This window comes from Podarcis melisellensis (assembly GCF_964234715.1).
Source record: "Podarcis melisellensis genome assembly, chromosome: 12".
Lineage (NCBI taxonomy): Eukaryota > Metazoa > Chordata > Lepidosauria > Squamata > Lacertidae > Podarcis > Podarcis melisellensis.
The window spans coordinates 58,763,154-58,781,419 of record NC_138544.1 but is presented as its reverse complement, the minus strand read 5'-3'; the positions used below and the strand labels follow the sequence as shown (position 1 = coordinate 58,781,419).

The 18,266-nt window shown below is 44.5% G+C and overlaps 1 protein-coding gene across 2 annotated transcripts in view; it reads left to right on the top strand.

Annotated features, from left to right (window-relative positions):
• Positions 1-17,970, top strand: part of LOC309381074 (uncharacterized protein) — a 50,351-nt gene extending 32,381 nt beyond the window's left edge. Inside the window, exons 2-3 of one of the 2 annotated variants that reach the window (XM_081931487.1) lie at positions 4,609-4,741; positions 14,231-17,970. In XM_081931487.1, coding sequence (XP_081787613.1) covers positions 4,645-4,741; positions 14,231-17,943 — 3,810 coding nt within the window. In that variant the 5' untranslated portion in view covers positions 4,609-4,644 and the 3' untranslated portion in view covers positions 17,944-17,970. The remainder of the gene's footprint in view (positions 1-4,608; positions 4,742-14,230) is intronic. The other variant, XM_081931486.1, reaches the window with a different exon arrangement.
• Positions 17,971-18,266: the final 296 nt, after the last annotated feature.

Genomic DNA, 18,266 nt, shown 5'->3' with positions numbered 1-18,266 from the left:
GACTGGACCATCTGACAGGATTAAGGTTTTCCTGCGTACGTGACCTGTCGGTTCGAGGATTATGGCGCTGAGGGTAGCATCATGGAGTCCGGAGGGAACCGAGTAGAATGACGTCAAAATGGAGAAAATCGGAGCTTTGGTTGATTTTATATTATTTTCTGAAGTTTTTCGGCCCCTTGCCGGTCAAGTGTATATTGTATATTAAAAGCGGAAACAAATGGATACATTGTAACCAGACTTTGACAGTTTTACAAGGTCGCTGGTTTCGGTTCCATTGTTCTCGCATCAGGGAGCCGTCAACAACTTGTCAGGAGGTTAAATGAGCCGTGCAAGAGCTCCTTGAGCTAGCTCCTGCAGGGGAATGCATGCTCTTGATTGGCTGAGGCGCAGCCATTTTAGTCAATGGGGAAAACAGTACGAAACGGTCTACTCATATTAGAAATAGGGCGAAAGTTAGGCTTAAGAAGAAAGGGCTTATTTCGCCCGTATATAGAAGGGAAGAATATCATTTTATAAAGTCAAGGGGCATAGTGTGGTGCTTGTGCAACAGTGTGGGATTTCAGGAGCTGGGCGCCGTCGAGGTCATCGCCTCGGGCCCCTTTCAAAGAGGAGGAGGTGAGGAAAGGTGCCCCCCCTTCTCCTTCCGTATCAGTGTATAACTTTTGCTTATGCTGCTTGCTTGGACACGAAGGGGAGAAGACATGTTTTTCCCTTTGTCCTGATGCTGAAGAAAATGCCTGTAAATATGCTTTGCACAGCCTCTATCTGCCCTTCTGTTGCGAAGAGTTCTTATCTCTGCTGGCTTGCGTGCTCAGATTCTGAAGGTTTCTGAAGCTCGAGTTGCAGTTACATGCTGGTCCAAGGACTGGAGATCGCTTGGCTGCCGGCCGGTGGGCTGGAGCCAGCTGGGAGCCTGTCAATTGCCCCCATTTCCTTGGACGCATCCCAACATTGTTAACCTAGAAGCTGACTGTGCAAGTTTCTCTCTCCCCCTCAGAAGCAAAAGGAGTGAATTGCCCTAAGCAGTTTGAGGACTGGTTCTGAGGAGAATTTTAGACACTTCCCCTCAGAAACAACTAGGATTTTCCCGCTCTTTTTCCTGAGGCCACCAGAACAGCAGGTTCAAAATGTTTCCCTCCAGCATCGGAAGAGCCTTTGGCCAGTCAAAGAAATAAGATTTGTGAGGGGAGTTCAGAATTCTAAAGAAATTCTGAAGTGTTAGGAGGATGAGACAGAAAAACTGAAGCCTCTTTCACAGAGGGAGAAAACTGTTGAGAAATGGAAGGATAGAATTAAGCATAGCATAAATTTAGGCTAGTGGGAATAGTGACCCAACCCCGGGGTCATTAACTGTCATTAAACCTTCAGGTAGAAGTTTTGCACAATTAGGAATGGGCAACTCAGCCAAATTCAGTTTCTCTTAGGGTTGTCATATTTCTTTTTTGTTTTAAATGTTTTTATTAGGAATTCCAACATAACAATTTTAACAAAAATACATCATCCACATTATTTTCCCCCATTTCCCTCCCCTAAAAAAGAAAAAAGAAAACCCAACCCACGAGACTTCCCAACCCAAGACTTCCCACCCCAGCTCCTCTCTCTGGTTTCTGCATGTTATAAAATTGTAAAAATCCTCTATTTATCTATCTACCATATACCAATAAAGAGTTTGTGAATGTTTATTCAAAACCTGCCAAGGAGTCCAGTTCATTTTGTTGTTTCTTTAAATACTTCGTAAAAGGTTCCCATTCATCTTTAAAGTCACAATTATCCTTGTCACGTAGTTTGTGTGTCAAGTTTGCCAATTCCGCATAGTCCGTCAGTTTTTCTTGCCACAGTTCTTTAGTTGGGATTTCCTCATTCTTCCATCCTTGTGCTACTAAGACTCTTGTCGCCGTTGTCGCATACATGAAAATGTTTTTTAGTTTCTTTCGCAGGTCTTTTCCCACAATCCCTGACAAGAAAGCTTCAGGCTTTTTCACAAATGTTAAATGGAACATTATCTTCAACACATTATATAAAATTCCCCCCCCCTGAAAAATTAATTTTGCTACAATCCCACCACATATGAGAAAAAGTCCCTTCTTTTTCCTTACATTTCCAACACAGTTTTGAACTGGTTTTGTACATTTTCCCTAATTGTACTGGTGTTATATACCATCTATACATCATTTTCATATAGTTTTCTTTCAGTAAGGAACAATCTGTGAATTTCAGATCAGTTTTCCATAACCTTTCCCAATCTTCCAGCATAATGTTATGACCTATATCTTGTCCTCATTTAATCATAACTGCTTTCCCCTCTTCATCTTTCGTCTCCCATTCTAACAAAATACTGTATGCACCTTTCAGCAATTTTACTTTCCCTTCTACCACTTCCTTTTGCTTGTGTCCCAGACTGTCTGCAATTTTGTCTGTCCTTGACTGTTTATTTCCAAAAAGTCAGTCAAGGCCTTTTTTGCTTTTTCCATAAATTTTTGATCATCAAGTAAATCATCATTTAATCTCCATCTGAAGGAAATTTGACTTTCTTTTTGTAATTTCATAATCAAGGAATTGGGATCTGAAGGGTTGTCATATTTCAAACAGTGAAAATCTCCCAACATGGGCTGGTTGCCATGAGTCAACAGTGTGATGCAACAATTAAAAAATATATAGCAAAAAACTAATGCAATCCTAGGCTGCATCCACAGAAGTCTAGTGTCCAGATTAGGGGAGTCAAGTACCACTCTGTTCTGCCTTGGTCAGACCCCACCTGGAGTACTCTGTCAGGTTCAGGGCACCTTTTAAGAAAGGTGCTGACAGGCTAGAACAGGTATCCCCAAACTCGGCCCTCCAGATGTTTTGGAACTACATCTCCCATCATCCATGACCACTGGTCCTGTTAGCTAGGGATGATGGGAGTTGTAGTCCCAAAACATCTGGCGGGCCAGGTTTGGGGATGCCTGGGCCAGAATGTGTGCTGGGGCGGGAGACCAAGATGATGAAGGGTCAGGAAACCAAGCTTTTGGGGGAAGTGGTTGAGGGAGTTGGGTGTGGTAAGCCTGGAGAAGAGAAGATTGAGACATGATATGAGAGCCATCTTGAAAAACCTGAAGGGCTGACACAGGGAAGATGGAACAGGCTCTTTGCTGCTGGTCCAGGGGGCAGGAACTGAACCAATGGATTCAAATGTCAAGGAATGACTTTCCAGCTGATGGTAGAAGCTGTTCGACTGTGGAACAGACTCCCACAAGGGGTGGTGGAGGTTTTCAAGCAGAGGTTGGATGGCCAGCAGGGATTCTTCAGCTGTAATTGCAGCGGGTTGGACTAGATGACCTTTGGGTGTGCCTTACAACACTACAGTTCTGTGCTCCTCTACAAAAGATTTTCTACTAGTAATTTGACTCCCATTGTGCCATGAACTTCTTGGTAGTAGTAATATAAGAGAGCAGCAACTTCCATTTCAGCTTGTATTCATCACGATCAGTGCTGCTTCCACTGCAGTTTGTTTCTGCCAAATACTACTTTGTGTATCTCACTGTTAGCTATGGCAGCATCATTCATAATTATTGTTGTTGTTGTGTGATTTGGCTGGCTGCATGTATGAGTTCCCCACTTTGATAGCCTCCTTGAATACTGCGCCAGTTAGTTGGGATATAAAACTGGTGGTGGTAAAATATTTCTCTACTATCCAAAATGTTCTCAGCAGGCACAATTCTCAGCCAAACGGAAATTCGGTGTAGGAAGCACCCAGTGGTTGTGCATGGAAAATATTGATCTTCCCTTCCAGCTCCTGTGACCCCTTGTGCCCCCCCCAAACCCTTTCCAGAGGGCCTGGATAGTGTAGTGTCTGCCATACAGGGCTGCAGTGGGGTTCACCGGATGTCAGGGAAGGGGAGGCAGCCAGAGAAAAGGGGGGCATGGAAGCACTTACCGAGAGCCCAAACAGCCTTTATCCAGCCTGTCCTCTGAATCAGAGACTGAATTAGGGAATGGCCAGTCTGTTCCAGGAACTAGCTATTTTCAGAAGAGAGGAAATAAGAGGCGTTCCCTGTCTCGCTGGGCATGCTGGTCCAGAAAAAGCCACGAGGATTCAGAAAGGTCAACTGAGTAATGCAACACGGACGCGTCTGGGGAGCCCCGGTGTTGGTAATAAATCTACCGGACAGAAGTGGCTCGGTGCCTGGAATGTTATCTCCTCACTACCTTGGCAGCAAACACATCCCTCACACCTGACTTTGGGCCTAGGAATCCTGTCCAAGCAGAACCCCCATTGGCACATGATCCCTTTGCCCAGTTTCAGGGTGATTTCCCCTCCCACTGCAGTTCTGTCCCCTTTGTTCAGGGTCACAGGATAGAGTTTTCAGCTGCTACAGGGGGCTGTGAATCGGAGGGAAGCAAGAAAATGATCAGTTGCACTAGCTACCTTCCACATGTGCAACTACTGCATACAAACGTCTAATCCCCCCCTGCCCCCTATGAGACATTACCTCCCCCCCTTTTTTTGGCCCTGACGGCATGTCGGCATCCCTCTTTGGATGGTAGTGCTAATATTCCTCTTTTCCCCACACGCTTTGCATGTCAAATAATCTTTCCGGAGTCCTTCACACCTCTTGTTTCTTGCAGGAAGGTGAAGGCAGGAGAGCAACCTGGACCTGAGCCATGGACAGATCAGACAAACCAGTTGAAATACCAGCCCTGGGCCGCCCATTCCAGCTGGGGATGCTGTACGACTGTTGTGAAGATGTCCTCATCCCAGGTAGAGCTGGTGCAAGGAAGAGCTTATACAGTGGTACCTCGGGTTAAGTACTTAATTCGTTCTGGAGGTCCGTTCTTAACCTGAAACTGTTCTTAACTTGAAGCACCACTTTAGCTAAATTACTCATATCAAAGCTTGCTAAATACTTTCTAGTCCACCAGGCCTATGCAGGCCATTAAGAATACATCTTTCCACAATTATTACTGTAGGTAAAAAAACAGGACTTTTTTTCAGAAGGAACCTGCCAGAAATCAGTTCTGGCACCTCTCAGGTGGGCACCATTTCATTATAAGAGAACAAGGGAAGCATTCATGGAGAGTTCTGGCATCTTTTTTTCTTGAAAAATACCACATTAAACATTAAAAAAACTCCCTATACAGGGCTGCCTTCATATGTATTCTATAAGTTGTCTAGTTACTTTTCTCCTTGGCTCAGAGGTCATATAACTCCATACCCTCCGACATTTCTCTGATAAAAATAGGGATGCCCTAAGCCTAAGGGAGGGGACGTGGGTGGCACTGTGGGTTAAACCACAGAGCCTAGGACTTGCCAATCAGATGGTCGGCGGGTCAAATCCCTGCAACGGGGTGAGCTCCCATTGCTCGGTCTCTGCTCCTGCCAACCTAGCAGTTCGAAAGCACGTCAAAGTGCAAGTAGATAAAGAGGTACAGTGGGAAGGTAAACTGCATTTTCGTGCACTGCTCTGGTTCACCAGAAGTGGCTTAGTCATGCTGGCCACATGGCCCGGAAGCTGTACGCTGGCTCCTTCAGCCAATAAAGCGAGATGAGCTCCGCAACCCCAGAGTTGGTCACAACTGGACCTAATGGTCAGGGGTCCCTTTACCTTTAAGCCTAAGGGAAAGTGGAACATTCCAGGATCAAATCATAAACCGGGATGCCTTGTGTAAATTCGAGACTGTCCCTGGAAAATAGGGACACCTGGAGGGACTGTAATCCATTATTGTGTTCTTGTACCAATAATTTCACAACTTTCACCACTGTAACTAAGCCAAGTTTTACTCCCTGTGTTGTCTGACTGCTATATGGAAAAGGACATGAATCTGACCTTTGATGAGTTTTTAATAATAATAATAATAATAATAATAATAATAATAATAATAATAATAATAATAAATTTATACCCTGCCCATCTGGCTGGGTTTCCCCAGCCACTCTGGGCAGCTTTCAACTGAATATTAAAAACAATACAGCATTAGACATTAAAAACTTCCCTAAAGAGGGCTGCCTTTGGTTGTCTTTTAAAAATAAAATAGTTGTTTATTGCCTTGACATCTGCTGGGAGGGCGTTCCACAGGGCAGACACCACTACCGAGAAGGCCCTATGCCTGGTTCCCTGTAACCTTACTTCTCGCAATGAGGGAACTGCCAGACGGCCCTCGGCGCTGGATCTCAGTGTCCGGGCTGAACGATGGGGGTGGAGACGCTCCTTCAGGTATACAGGACCAAGGCCGTTTAGGGCTTTAAAGGTCAGCACCAACACTTTGAATTGTGCTCGGAAACGTACTGGGAGCCAATGCAGATCTCTCAGAACCGGTGTCATGTGGTCCCGGCGGCCACTCCCAGTCACCAGTCTAGCTGCCGCATTCTGGATTAATTGCAGTTTCCGGGTCACCTTCAAAGGTAGCCCCACATAGAGTGCATTGCAGTAGTCCAAACAGGAGATAACCAGAGCATGCACCACTCTGGTGAGACAGTCCGCGGGCAGGTAGGGTCTTAGCCTGCATACCAGGTGGAGCTGGGAGACAGCTGCCCTGGACGCGAAATTAACCTGTGCCTCCATGGACAACTGTGAGACCAAAATACGGTAACTCCCAGGCTGCGCACCTGGTCCTTCAGGTGCACAGTTACACCATTCAGGACCAGGGAATCCCCCACACCCGCCCACCTCCTGTCCCCCAAAAACAGTACTTCTATCTTGTCAGTGTTACGGCTAAAATCTGGGTGCGAGGCTGCTCTGCCACCCAGCTCATCGGACTAAGTCCGTGGGTCCCTGCGGAGGAAAATGAGCTCAGCCGTAGACAGGAGCAAACTGCAGAAGATCCAAGTTTATTGCGCAACAGGTTCAAGGCGAGATTGAACAGTGAGAAAGGGGTGACATGAGTTTTTGAAACTCCCTCCATGTCCCAGAATACAGTGCAAAACACGTCATGAATACATTAAAGAGAGGTTTGGTTACACAGATTACATCATGAATATATTAAAGGGAGGTTGGGTTACACAGATTAACATATGGAGGAGGGAGGGGGGAATATGCAGAGCTGGAGATATGCACAGATAAACAATTCCTGGGGATGAGAAAACAATGGTCTCAAATATGCATAGTCTGCCACCTGACATTGCCTGGAGGAAAGGCTGATCAGAGCGATTTGACAGGATTAGGGTCTTAACACCTTGCTTGAGGGATTATGCTGGACAGGGGAGGTGTGATGGAGTCCTAGAGAAATTGAGCAAACTGGCACGTTGATTTTCTATGAATTTTATAGATTTTAGTCCCTTTTGACATTGACAATTGGAAATAAATTGATATATTGTAGCGAAGAAGAAGGTGAAGAAGACATGCCCCCCCTTCCGTATCAGTCCCCCATTCGGAGATAGATTTGCATTAAAGTTCTGTAAGAACTTGCAAATCTTTTCTCCGCACCCTAAATCTCGGTGAAGGTAGGGGTGCCGTGTGAGTGGGAATAGGCCCTAATGGAAAAGGAGGTGGGTTGAGCAGGGCAGCAAAGGAGGGAGCAACACTGACCAATACAATGTACATGCGTGTTATAGATAGGCACTAACTAATAACTTGGTATCTACCGTACCAGATGTGTGGGTTTATGCAAACCTGAAAGGGACTTGCAAATCATGCCTCTTAAGGCCATTTGCAAGTATAGTAGTGCAGATAGCTGGATATAGGATATCGCATAAAGGAACACCTGTTGTATTTTGTTCAATAGTGGTCTATGCTTTACATTTAGCAGGAAGGTCCACTACTGACTGAGGGAAAAAAAATGCAGTTTGCTTTGTCCCCCGCCATTTTTGTGTTCTCAGGTGTCAAGGTAGCTCTTCTTGGTGTCACAGTAGTGGCAATCCCTGGTGTATCCACTTAGGGCTTTCATATTAACCATGTTGCCTGGTACTCACCACAGCTGGCACAGGTTTGGACACGTCCTGAGGGAAATGTCCTTGCCTTGGTCTTCCTATGGGGTTTTATTATTGGTCTTGCAGTCATGGGAAGTTGCTCACTTGCACTTTAAGGACCAAAAGCTAATTGCAGCCTGGATACACTTGCCCAATTCAAACTGAGTCCAATTTGAATTTATCTTTTCCCATGGTCCTCAGCTCTTCAAACCAATCTGTTAAAAGAAAACCATTCTTAAAAAGGGCACTTGTCGAAATAAGTCAATTTAACTGTATAAGAGATCATTCCTGCTAAACCAAAGCATATCCACCTTCATGTATCTTAGAAGCTTCTCCTTGGTAAAGTGAGTTTTAGCACATTTTTAAAAAGGGTAGGGAAGTTGGCAGAGTGCCAGGTGAAACAACGAAATATGGTTATAAATTTATCTAAGTCTAAACATTGGACTACATAATAGCCTGATCTTTTAAAAGGCATAAAATGTATGAGGATCCTCCACTGGGGTGTAAGGAATAAGACATTAGACATAAAACACTTACACACAAAAATAGCCCCCCCATTTGTGGAAATGACACACTGTCAGACACATTTCAACATTCCTACGTAATAACACATAATACAAAACAAACTAATTAAATATCAGTTGCATATCTTGAGACAATTGGGATATTTTATGTATGTATCTTGAGGTTCAAAAGTCAGAAAATGTCCTTGTAATTCAACTCCACCCCCCTTTGTCAGCCCCACTCCCCCAGCAGTCTATATCCTTTGAAAGAGATAGCTGTGGCCACTTTGAAAACTTTGGTGTCTTCTGTTGTGGTGGCGAAGCTTTTCATTGGATCTGTAGTAACACACTTGTAGAAGTGATATCCTGTAAGGGCAGGGTGGACTTAAAAGACACAGTTAAAATAATAATAAAACGCACGCACACACACACACACACACACACACACACACACAATGACCTATGAGGAACCAAAATAAATAAATGCTAAGACACAGAATTTTAAGAAATCTGAAGTAACAATGAAAATAAAAGAGTGTTTCTTGATGTGACAACATCGGCTAGAATGTTAATAGCAAAATACTGGAAAATGACTTAATGGCAATTTAAAGTTGTGCAAGTACCTTGAACTAGCCAAAATGACAGAATTAATAAGAAATGCTCAGGAAAAAGGTAAACAAATACCATTCCACAAACAATGTTTGGTTATGCTTCGATTAATTTCATAGACATCATGGAAAAACGGATTAAATAAATGGAAACAGATTATTTGTAACTTTAAAAGTGTCAAAGCCACAAAGAGATGGAAGACACTAATACAGCAGGGATTTCACAGAACAGAAAGAAAGTTGTTGTGGGAGAAAAAAGGGACAAACACTTTGTTATCGGGGTTCGCATATCCTGTTAAAAGGGAAAATTATTTCATGTGAGAAACCTGTCAGGAAATGCTGTTCCTAAAATGCACACAAACAAAGTCTGTGATTTAAATCCCATTGAGGGGTGGAATTCTTTGATATTTACCTGTGAAAAGAATTTGGCATGTTAAGATTTCAAACTTGGGACACATTAAGGGTGATTTCTCTCAATGGTTCCAAGTTTTACATAAACCTCCTCTCCCCCCCCTACAGTTCCCCCTCCTTCCTCTATCTTCTTTTCCTATCTTTTTTTTTGTTAGCTGACCTAGTCTCTGTGCATGTGTGGAGTTCATGTCTCAGCAAACCTTTTATACTATTGAAATGTTGCATCTTTTGGCAAAATTAGAATTTGAATAAGGGAAGGGTAAGGAGTAGATTTTAAAAGAGGGTTAGATTTAAAACAAACTAGAGAAACTCAGCAATTGAAGTATTCACCAACAAAAGCTAGCAATTTCAGCCCAAGCAAAGCGACTGCTTCCTTTATGTACAGGAAAGGGCTAATATCCCTCTGGCCATTCGCGGAACAATGCCACGCCCTTATATATGGGAAAAAATGGCCAGAGAGTCAGAATTCATAAGATTTTTAATTTATTTTTAACATTTTAAGTTATTTCGGCCTTACCATTTGCAGACAAAAATTTTCCTGCCCCTTTATTTACAGGATTGGTCAAGGCCCATATGTATTTGTATGTGTTTAAACTTTGAATTGACTTTGAAGTCTGATTTTTAAATAGACAAAATGATAAACACTGTAATCACTCAAATGCTTGATATTACCAGTTGTGCTGCAAAACATCACAGCTTCACCTCTCACCTTTTAAAACTAAAGAGCAAAGCTAGGCTGAATTTCAACTCCATCACCACACCAGAATTTAAGAATTACCCTGCAATGCTTGCGGACACATGTCCTTCCACACAGCCACAAATTGGGAGAGTCGAAAGGGACCCTGGGGTCATCTAGTCCAACCCTCCAAAATAAAGGGTTCACAGCAAGATTTCACAGCAAGATTTGTACTACACACACATACTTATGTACACAGGCACTACTGGGGAAGAGAGCACAATCAATGCTCCTATCATGTACTAAGGAAGAGGGAAATAAAAGTACCCAGCTTTATACTGAACCCTCTAAAGGAAGAACAGTTTTCCTAAGATAAGATAGGAAGAGAATCTGGGAGAAAATATTTTCTAAGCATAGGGTTATTTCAGTTGATATACGCACTCAAATAATAGAACCAGTCCTGGATTTGATTTAATGTCTCTGAACTTGCATAGGAATGGTACGCCTAACTACGATTTTTAAATAACGATACATAGGAAGGTGAGATGTCGGGTACTTTTAGCAAAGAATGTGCCCCCTTCCCTTGTTGAAGGAAGCTTACTCAGGAGTAAATTCACTTGGCACAGAAGTAAGAAGGGGGGGGACCTGAAAGAGACAGAAACAAGTGGGGGAGGTATTTTCCAATAAGAAGCCAGGAAACCCTGGTTGATCTTAGAGACTGGTATCAGGACTGGACTCTATAGATAGACAATTGTTGTCTATCAAAGCTTCTACCTTTTATGTGCTTCATGAAATAAATACACTGCATTTTAGCTTGAGAGAGCAGTTATGCTCAACTACGCTTTTGCAGCAGAAACATCTAATTCACATTAGAAACATTCACATTCCAGAAACATTAGAAACATTCACATTCCAAAATAGACTGTAGACTCACAATCTGAAAAGTTGCGGCAAAGCAAGAGGTGGGGTAAACATTTGCACCCTTCATTCTCATTTTGTCTTATTTAGGACTGATAAGGTCCAGCATGGCATCCTTAGATTTAAAATTTTGAAGCAAGCTTGCAGTTTAAACTATGCGCGCTTAAGAAAGGCAGTCTGTCAGAGACAGAAGGAACAGACAACACACATAACAGACAACGTAAACACACATATTCTCATATATGTAGTAACACACAACACACATAGACAACATGTAAACATATATATTCTCATCCTTTAGTTGGTTATTGCAAGGAGTTATTAAGTGAAATTAGTAGGAAGGTCCCACATGGTTTTAAGAGCCTCCTTGCCTCTTCAAACACTACCAGTTAACCAAACTGGCAGGGCTCACAATGCTTAGTTGACTGCATGCATGCGTTGTTGTTGTTGCTTTTTGTTTTTTTGGGGGGGGATAGAGAAGGGAGAAAGAGAGGGGTTGATTAGGATTTGGGTAACTTGTACAGGGGGCTATTTAGGGTTTTCCTTTTCCTTGTTGCTTGGCAACTTCCTAACAATTTAACGAGCTTCACCCACTTGGTTCTTTTCCTATTCCTGTCTTATTTCCTATTCCATAACTTGGGGTTCCTTTCCACTCTGCCGATCCTGCCCAATTCCTCATGGGCTATCCCTCCTGGCAACCTCCTACCTATCGCCACAATCTCAGGAAAAAGGGGCCCTACTGAACGCCTGTGCCATGCGGTGCCAGATCGGGTGATCCCTGGATAGAGTTTCGAACCGAAAATCCCCCTTGCTTTTGGAAGCGGGCTCACGCACGATACACGTGTTACGTGGCACCGACCAGTGCGGCTGGGATTGGATAGAAAGCAAGACCACTTCCTGCCCCCTAGCAAGGACGCTCGGGAAGTTCGGAAAAATAACTCCAACCCCTTGCTTTCAACTGGGATACCCGTTGCGGAGAGTCGGCTATCTTTCAAGTCGGGTCTCTCCGTCTTACTTTCGGGCTCCCAATTGGTGCGGCTGGCTGGAGAAATATAAAGAAAGAGATAGAGCTCAGAACCCCCCTTTTGGGTCGAGCAGCAGTCCACGGTCTCTCTCACCAATTGGACCAAGAGACAGGCGAGAAGGAGCGATAGAGAGGAGGGCAGAGAATTCAGTTGCCAGGAGATTTCCACCCCTTTCCCACCAGTGCACTGGATTTTCCTTTTCCTTATACTCACGCGTCTTCTATGATGATCCTGGGATCGATGAATAAGCCGGCTGGATCCTTCTTTGCTCCCCGGCTGAACTCCTGGGGCTTTCGATTACCGCCCGGAAGATGGCCGGGGGTCCAAAGGATCTTCCCAGGCAAAATGGCCTGGTGCCGGCTGAAGATTTCGGGGCCCCCGGTCAGCAACGCGGGAGAACCGCATGCCCCACGTTCGGGCACCAACTGCTACGGCTAAAATCTGGGTGCGAGGCTGCTCTGCCACCCAGCTCATCGGACTAAGTCCGTGGGTCCCTGCGGAGGAAAATGAGCTCAGCCGTAGACAGGAGCAAACTGCAGAAGATCCAAGTTTATTGCGCAACAGGTTCAAGGCGAGATTGAACAGTGAGAAAGGGGTGACATGAGTTTTTGAAACTCCCTCCATGTCCCAGAATACAGTGCAAAACACGTCATGAATACATTAAAGAGAGGTTTGGTTACACAGATTATATCATGAATATATTAAAGGGAGGTTGGGTTACACAGATTAACATATGGAGGAGGGAGGGGGAATATGCAGAGCTGGAGATATGCACAGATAAACAATTCCTGGGGATGAGAAAACAATGGTCTCAAATATGCATAGTCTGCCACCTGACATTGCCTGGAGGAAAGGCTGATCAGAGCGATTTGACAGGATTAGGGTCTTAACACCTTGCTTGAGGGATTATGCTGGACAGGGGAGGTGTGATGGAGTCCTAGAGAAATTGAGCAAACTGGCACGTTGATTTTCTATGAATTTTATAGATTTTAGTCCCTTTTGACATTGACAATTGGAAATAAATTGATATATTGTAGCGAAGAAGAAGGTGAAGACATGCCCCCCCCTTCCGTAACATCAGGATTCAACCTCAATCTGTTAACCGCCATCCATCCTCCAACTGCCTCCAGGCACTCACACAGGACCTTCACCGCCTTCACTGGTTCTGATTTAAAGGAGAGGTAGAGCTGGGTGTCATCTGCATACTGATGAACACTCAGCCCAAACCCCCTGATGATCTCTCCCAGCGGCTTCATATAGATATTAAAAAGCATGGGGGAGAGGATGGAACCCTGAGACACCCCACAAGTGAGCCCAGGGGTCTGAACACTCATCCCCCAACACCACTTTCTGGACACAGCCCAGGAGAAAGGAGCGGAACCACCGTATAACAGTGCCCCCAGCTCCCAGCCCCTCAAGACTGTCCAGAAGGATATTATGGTCGATGGTGTCAAAGGCCGCTGAGAGATCCAGCAGAACTTGGAAACAGCTCTCACCTTTGTCCCTAGCCCGCCGGAGATCATCAACCAGCGCGACCAAGGCAGTTTCAGTCCCATGGTGAGGCTTGAATCCCGACTGGAAGGGATCCAAATGGTCCGCATCCTACAGGCCATTATGAACTTACCAAAGATGTGGTCTTTTTCAATGCTGGGGGGGGGGCTATTTTGGAAGGAACTCACAAGCACATATTTTTAATTTTCACACTTTGCTTTGCTGCATATTTTGTGCTAGGGTTCTCTCACCAAAGTGTTTTGCCCCAACTTGGATCTTGGCCCCCAGGGAATTCTCCTTATGTATACCAATTTTTTCCGTGCCAGTCAACAACTAGCACCAGCTCTCTAGGGCCTCAATCAGGAGATGTTCAAGCCCTAAAAGGTGGTGATTGAATCTTATCCCTGCTGCTGAGCCAGTGCCCACCCCCTTTCTGAGGCCTGTACAACAGAAGCTCATGAAATGTTCACATTTGTTCCACTATCATATCTGGTCAAATATTTTCCCTGCCTTTTGCAAAGTTTTATAAAACTGCACAAACCTTTTTTGTTGGGGATGACAGTGGGACAAAATTCATGAGTGCAGACATTGTGGGCAATGAAGGCTCTATTTTAACTCCTTGTTTCTCTGTACATCCTTAGGCATTAGGCTAATTGTGTTCTACATTTCTGTGAACATACTCAAGCCTTGCATATTTCTCTGCTTTATCCCAGGAATCACCCTTTGGGACGATGACTCGCTTCAGAAGAGCTTGTGTATCCAACCAAAACCAAAGACTGAATATGAAATCATTGCATCTGACTCCATCGATGATAAGGCCTCTGCCCTCAATGTCTCAGCATCACTCAAGGCCAGTTTTTTGGGGGGACTGGTTGAAGTGGATGGATCAGGCAAATTCCTTCAAGATACCAAGAAGTCCACGAAACAGGCCAGAGTCACTCTGCAGTACAAAGCTACCACCAAGTATTCACAGCTGACCATGAGCCATTTGGGAATTCAAAATGTCACTTATCCAGATGTTTCTGAGCATTGCACTGCCACCCACGTTGTCACTGCCATCTTGTATGGAGCCCAGGCTTTCTTTGTGTTTGACCGAAATGTCTCTTCTTCCGAGTCTGTGCAAGACATACAAGGAAGCCTCAAAGTTATGATAAAGAAAATGGTCACTATTGAAGGCGAGGCAGCCCTCCACATGGACGACCAGGAAAGAAACCATGCAAGTCAGTTCAACTGCAAGTTCTATGGAGATTTTTCTCTGGAGAGCAATCCAGTGACTTTTGAAGATGCCATGAAAGTCTACACTGCTCTGCCCAAAATGTTGGGTAACAATGGGGACAAGGCTGTGCCTGTCAGAGTTTGGCTGTACCCACTGACCAAGCTGAATTCCAGAGCAGCTCAGATGGTGCGTGAGATCAGCTTAGCACTCATCTATGATGCCCAAACTGTCATGGAGCAACTGAGTGAAATCGATATGAGATGCAATGATCTGGCTACCAATCCCATTGCTAGCACCTTCCCAGAAATAAAGTTGAAAATCAAGAGATTCCAGGATTTCTGCAAGCAACACAGGCAGGCTTTCCAGAAACACCTGGCAGAAATCTTGCCTTTTATCCGAAGAGGGGAGAAAGATGAAAGAGTTCTGGTAGACATCTTAACATCCATAAATCAATCACCCTTCAATGGCCAAAGACTCAATGAATTTTTGGACACCAAGGAACGAGAGATAAATATGGTTGAGTCTTACCTTGATATCCTGAGTGGGATAGAAACCATCTCCTCCCAGAATAAACTGGAAAAGGTAGTGCTTAACCACCAGAATGAATTTGTTGTCTCATTTACATTCACCTCTTTACATGATGAGGAACCATTTTTAACTAGCTTACAACACTTTCTTCAGAAACAATCAGCAGATCCTACAGGAGTCCAGAATGCACCGGGGGACTGGAATGCTTGGTTTCAGGAAAAAGACATACAGAGAAAAGCTCGGAAAGCTGCCACGTCCATTGCTGATTTTGCCCAAGTCAATGAATCCAATGGGAAGACCCGGTTCCTTGTGGCTTCTGTCCCAGATCAAAACAACCCAGGTGCTTCCATTTACCTCTATGAAGATGGGGAGATGTTCAGCAGGAACTTTGAGCTGCCCTCAAAACCTCTCCCTCCACTGATTAGCCAAATTGGACATGACCATGTGCAGCTGACATTTCAACCAGCAGAGTATGGGAGGGCTGCAATCTCCAGCTATCAGGTAGAATACAAAATTGCAGAAGAAAACTGGAAGATTGTGAATACTGACGACAGTCAGGAGACATTCCAAGTGAAAGGGTTGAGTGCAAACACAGAATACCAGTTTCGATACACCGCTAGGAGCAAACCAGGACTTAGTGAGACCAGCAACGTGAGTAGATCTGTACAGACACTTCCTACCAGCCCTCCTGGGGAACTGAAAGTGATAATCGCAGAGTCTTCCAAAATTAGTATAGCCTGGGAGAGCCCAAAGATCATTGGCCAGGGAGCTGTTATAAAGGAATACAAAGTGGACTACAGTGAAGAGGCTGGAGAAGCAAAAAGCAAGGACAAAGATGAATGGGCTGAAAAAAGAACAGGGAAGAAAACAGAGTTCTGTGAGATGGATGGTCTGAAGCCCCAGACACCCTACAGATTCAGAGTCTCAGCCATGTGTGCCAGTGGAGCTGAGAGTGAGCCCAGCAAAGAGATTGAGGTGTCCACATCATTGGAAGGAGACGAGAAGAGAGTAGCTTGTCAATATCTCCAAGGCAGCACCCACGTGGAGGATGGGCCACCAGCAGTTTATGCTCTGCCACTGGAGCCCATACAGGATGTCTCTGCATCCTGTCTAACATACCAGCTAGGGAAAGAGAACATTCATGCCCCCAACAAAGTGATTATGGTGATGGGGGCAACAGGATCAGGGAAAACCACTCTCATCAATGGAATGATCAACTACATCCTGGGTGTGCAATGGGGAGATGAATTCCGATTCAAACTTATTCATGAAAATACCAACAGAAGCCAAGCTCAAAGCCAAACATCAGAAGTGACTGCCTACGTTGTCCACCACTGCAAGGGTTTCCAAGTCCCCTATTCCCTCACCATTATTGACACTCCAGGATTTGGAGACACAAGAGGAATAGAGCATGACAAGTTGATAACAAAGCGGATCCGGGAGTTTTTCTCCTCCCCAGGGGGCATTGATCGTATAGACGCCATCTGTATTGTCGTCCAGGCCTCTTCTGCTCGTTTAACTCATGCCCAGAAATACGTTTTTGACTCTGTGCTCTCCATCTTTGGCAAAGATATAAAGGACAACATCCAAGTCTTGATCACATTTGCAGATGGACAGACCCCTCGTGTTCTCGACGCCATTAAGGAAGCCAATGTACCATGCGCCAAGGATGCCAAGGGCACCCCTGTGCACTTCAAATTCAACAATTCAGCACTGTTTGCCAACAATCCTGTGAAGCCTGGAGGAAACTTCAATTTTGATGAAATGTTTTGGAAAATGGGCACCATGAGCATGAAGACCTTCTTTGATTCATCCCACACGCTAGAAAGCAAGAGCTTAACATTGACAAAGGAAGTGCTCAGGGAGCGAAAAGAGCTTGAAGTTGCTATTGAAGGATTGCAGCCCCAAATCAAAGCTGGACTGGCCAAGCTGGAAGAACTGAGGAAGACGCAGGAAGCCCTGGACAAGCATCATGTTGACATGGCGGCAAACAGAAACTTTACATATGAGGTAGAGGTACCTGTAGCAGTGAAGACGGATATATCTGGCACGGGACAATACATAACTAATTGCATGAATTGTCACATCACCTGTCACTATCCTTGTTCAAGGTCTAGAGATGAAGATAAACGTGGTTGTGCAGCTATCAATCAGAGCACAGGAAAATGCGAAGTCTGTCCGGGCCGGTGTGTGTGGAATGTGCACTACAATCAGAAATACAAATTTGAATATATAACAAAAAAAGAGAGAAGGACCTATGAAGAACTGAAGCAAAAGTATGAACGTGCCTCTGGTGAGCTGATGACCACAGAGAAATTGCTTAAAAATCTTAATGAGGACTATGAAGAAGTGAAGGACATCTTAGAAGAGCTCATCAAGAAATCATCTCAAAGCCTCCAACGCCTTCAGGAGATTGCACTGAAGCCCAACCCACTCTCTACCCCAGAATACATTGATCTGCTCATCATGTCCGAAGAACAGGAGCTGAAGCCTGGATATCAGGAGCGAATCCGGTCCCTGAAGGAAGTGAGGGAAGTAGCTGAGTTAATACAGAAAATTGCCAACAAGGAGCCTCTGCTACCTGGAGAGCAGAAGCTGTATGACCAAAATGAAGTAAAAAAGGCCTCTCGAGGGGGCAAAATTAAGAAAGGGATTGCAGCTGCTGTAAACCGGCTTAAATAAGGGGGTCGTGTATAGCTTTTCAGACACCCTTTGTTTGCTTTTGGCTATTGAAATATACTCAGAGTCGCAAAGTGATTTCATGCTCTTTATTCAGCTCATAGTGGTGAGGAGGATTGAATACAAGTCCCCTCAAAGTATCTGCTTTATATACATTATTTACACAATGGGCTGCACATGATTGGCTAATTCTGGAATTCTACTGTAAGCCAATCAGGTTGTGGATTCACTTCTATCTGGAGCATGATTGGGTGGTTCCTGCCAACCAATCATATTGCTGCATTGTTCTAGGACCAATCAGACTGCTGCATTCTGAATCCTATTGT